General features: G+C 38.8%; 1 protein-coding gene across 1 annotated transcript; it reads right to left on the bottom strand.

Moving 5' to 3' along the window:
* Nucleotides 1-1,346: 1,346 nt before the first annotated feature.
* On the bottom strand, nt 1,347-2,987 carry LOC112501856. The gene is made up of 2 exons (XM_025105588.1): nt 2,522-2,987; nt 1,347-2,443 (listed from the first exon to the last, which is right to left on the bottom strand). Exons 1-2 carry the CDS (start codon nt 2,985-2,987, stop codon nt 1,347-1,349), a joined length of 1,563 nt encoding a protein of 520 aa, XP_024961356.1.
* Between the last annotated feature and the right edge of the window lie 310 nt (nt 2,988-3,297).

Raw genomic sequence — 3,297 nt, 5'->3', positions numbered from 1 at the left:
CATATACTGAAAAAAAGCATCCAAGCTTGAGTAGTTGTAAAGGCTTTTTCTTCCTTTTCTTAAGATTGGTGTTAATAATAATGATTCATGGAGAGCATCACATTCACATGGGCCATTGTGATTACTCATTGCAGCTGACCATAAAAGCTTGTGTTTCCTGTTTCAACTTTGAATTTACATTTAATCATAATATAATTCTTTTTTATTTTAATAATCCACGGATTCTTTTTAAATATTATATATTTGAAATGCTAAATTAACAAAACTACAAATTATTAAACAAAAAGTTTACAATAGAACCTATTATCGTGCTAAATTATATGCTATATTATGAAGTTTGTACGAGACAATGATGTATTTTTAAAATAATTATTTTAATATATCATATTTGACATCTTAAATACTTAAGTATTTATTTTACATTTAATAATGCATGAAAATAAAACTTTGATTCAATTTCCTTTTTTACACAACATATATTTATCTAAGGGCTGTTTACCAAGCATTTACTCAGTAAGGGATTACAGGTAAAATTAACACTATTATTTGCTTACTGGGTAAGATTTTAGTCCACCAAAACTGTAACAATTTACCTGGTAAGCGCTTACCGTAGTAAGAGTCGTCGTCCTCACTTACCGGGTAAGACTCTTCGTTTTTGTCTCGTTTTTATCGGGTAAGATTCTTGGTCCTTACCATCTTTATCCGGTGAGGTAGTGTGACTTGATAAGGCTTACCTGGGTAAGCGTTTGGTAAACGGCCCTTAAATGTTTGTATTGTATTTTAGATAAAGATACAGATTTTAAAAAATACATCACCATCCACTACGGTAATTTTCAGGGTTATTTTAATAAGAAATTATGGTGGTTGTAAGTACGATTCTTTTAATAGTAAATAGGCCTCTGGTAGTTGCTAATGTTACAACATACTTTATGAGGTTTTGTGAAATATGTTTATACAAAATATATGAACATTGAGATTTTGGTTATAGAAAATACAAATAGTCTTATCATTAATCTCTCTCTCTCTCTCTCTATATATATACATATATATGGAGAAGGGTTTCAAACGAGAACACCTTTATTTTAAGAGAACGCGAGAACACCCTTGTACTATAGACAATCACATTTTAAGGGTTGGGTTATTTCGCGTTAGGTTGGGTTGGGCTTGGTTGATCGGGTTTTTGAATACCCCTATGTGTGTGTGTGTTTATTCTCGATTGAGACCATTGTTTTTCTCCATCAAAAAATTTCCAAATAATTTATATACTTCTTTTTTTTTTTTTTTGACCGGCAACAAAGACGAGATAGCATAGAAACTAGCAAGACGCTAGCAAAAGAGAGTACAGGTTAAAAACAAGACATGGGAGAATTACACCACTCTATCCAACTAGTCGCCATAACAACTTTCGGCACCCTGTTTTTAAACCAGAAAAAAGAATACGCCTGAAGCTGGCCCGCAAAAAAAGTAGCCGTCGTCTGAGAAGGAACAGAGAAAGTTTTGCGGTTGCGCAAGTTCCAAATAATCCAGAAGAATCCATACATCACTCCAATAAACGCCTTCTTACACGAAAAATTCCCAGCCACCTCCGCGCTACGGTCAAGAAGATTATCAATAGAATTCACCTGTCCAATGTCCACTTTCCACCATTTGCACAAATCCTTAAGCAATTGCCGAGATATCGAGCATCCTATGAAAAGATGTTCCTCGTCTTCTTCCACACAATCGCACAGAGGGCATAGGGAGGAGAGACAAACCACACCTCTTTTAGCAAGATTAATTTTAGTCGGAAGCCTTTTGTGAAGAAGACGCCAAGCAAGAATATTAATTTTAGAGGGAACCCGAGTGACCCACCAAGAATTTCTGAAACTAACCTGGAGAAGCGAATTAGCATCATACGCAGCTCTTATCGAAGAGACCGAGAAGTTACCGTGAGAAGTCAGAGCCCATCGCCAAGAGATATTGATCCCGTTAGAGCTTTGATCTCTTTGAAACCAGTCCGCAAAAGGAAGATTGAAGCTATTGTATTCCTTGTGGATTTTTAAAATGTTCCTCCAGAGTCCCGGAAATCTTCCATTTCTGACCAAGTTGTTCATGCCGCCATCATCACCATGGAGAGCAATGATAACCAGTCTCCAAATGTGATTGTGCTCCAATTTGAATCGCCACCACCACCGAGCGAGAAGCGCCAGATTGAGGGCTCTAAGACTACTGATCCCCAAACCGCCAGCATCTTTATCCGCCAACGTAGTACTCCAACTGATCCAAGAAATCTTTCTCACTCCTCCTTTATCGCCCCAAAAGAACCTCGAGCGAATAGATTCCAGTTTGTTGATGATCGAGGTAGGAGCCTTAAGAAGCGAGAGATAATGCAAACCCAGACTTCCTAAGACGGATTTGATCAAGACAAGCCGACCACCATAAGAGAGAATTTTGGATTTCCAAGCTGATAATTATTTGTTAAATTTTTCAATTAAAGGTGCCCAAGATTCAGCTTTGTTGGAACGTCCACCAATCGGCAGACCAAGGTACGTAAAAGGAAAAAGCCCAGGTCTGCAATGAAGTCTACTAGCGACAGATACCACTTCCTCGTAATCAGCCCCCACACCCATGATATTACTCTTCTGCATATTTACCTTCAGCCCCGAAGATAGTTGGAAGCAACGCAGCAGCCGAATCAGATTAGTGGCATTCGTTCTTGTCCATTCACCCATGATCAAGACATCATCAGCAAATTGCAAAATCGATATTTCAGGCCCGGAGTTAGGAAGTTTGATACCTTTGAAAATACCTTTTCGAGAGGCCTCCAACATCATGATATTAAGAGCTTCGGCAGCAAGGATGAAGAGGAGTGGGGCCAGGGGATCTCCTTGCCTTACTCCCCTTCCTAGAGGGAATTCATGAGTCGGGGACCCGTTAATGAGAACCGCAACCGATGTCGTACGGAGGCACCCTTTGATCCACGCTCTCCATTTAACACCAAAACTCATTTTCCTTAGAACGTCCTCCAGAAAGTCCCAAGACAAAGTATCGAAAGCTTTTTCAAAATCAATTTTAAATATCAAGGATTTACGGTTAGCTTTTTTGGCCTAAGATATAACCTCGCTGACGATAATGGGTCCATCTAAAATATTTCTTCCCTTGATGAAGGCAGATTGCTCATGCCCTACGACCGAGTCGATGACAAAGCTCAGACGAGACGCCAAGATCTTAGCAACAATTTTGTAAAAACAGTTTATCAGACTGATGGGCCGGTAATCCGAAAAAGAGCACGGAGATTCAGATTTGGGAATAAGCGAG

The sequence above is a fragment of the Cynara cardunculus genome, unplaced genomic scaffold (assembly GCF_001531365.2).
Source record: "Cynara cardunculus var. scolymus isolate 2C unplaced genomic scaffold, CcrdV1 Un_Scaffold_638, whole genome shotgun sequence".
NCBI lineage: Eukaryota > Viridiplantae > Streptophyta > Magnoliopsida > Asterales > Asteraceae > Cynara > Cynara cardunculus.
Note: the sequence above shows the minus strand (reverse complement) of the source record. Positions and strands in the feature narration are given on the sequence as shown.

What these genes read in the sequence shown, in the direction of transcription:
- LOC112501856 (XM_025105588.1), bottom strand. Translation starts at nt 2,987, where the DNA reads ATGAGTTTTGGTGTTAAATGGAGAGCGTGGATCAAAGGGTGCCTCCGT. An exon ending in TTTTCCTTTTACGTACCTTG is followed by an intron (nt 2,444 to 2,521) that starts GTCTGCCGATTG and finishes AATAATTATCAG; the next exon opens with CTTGGAAATCCAAAATTCTC.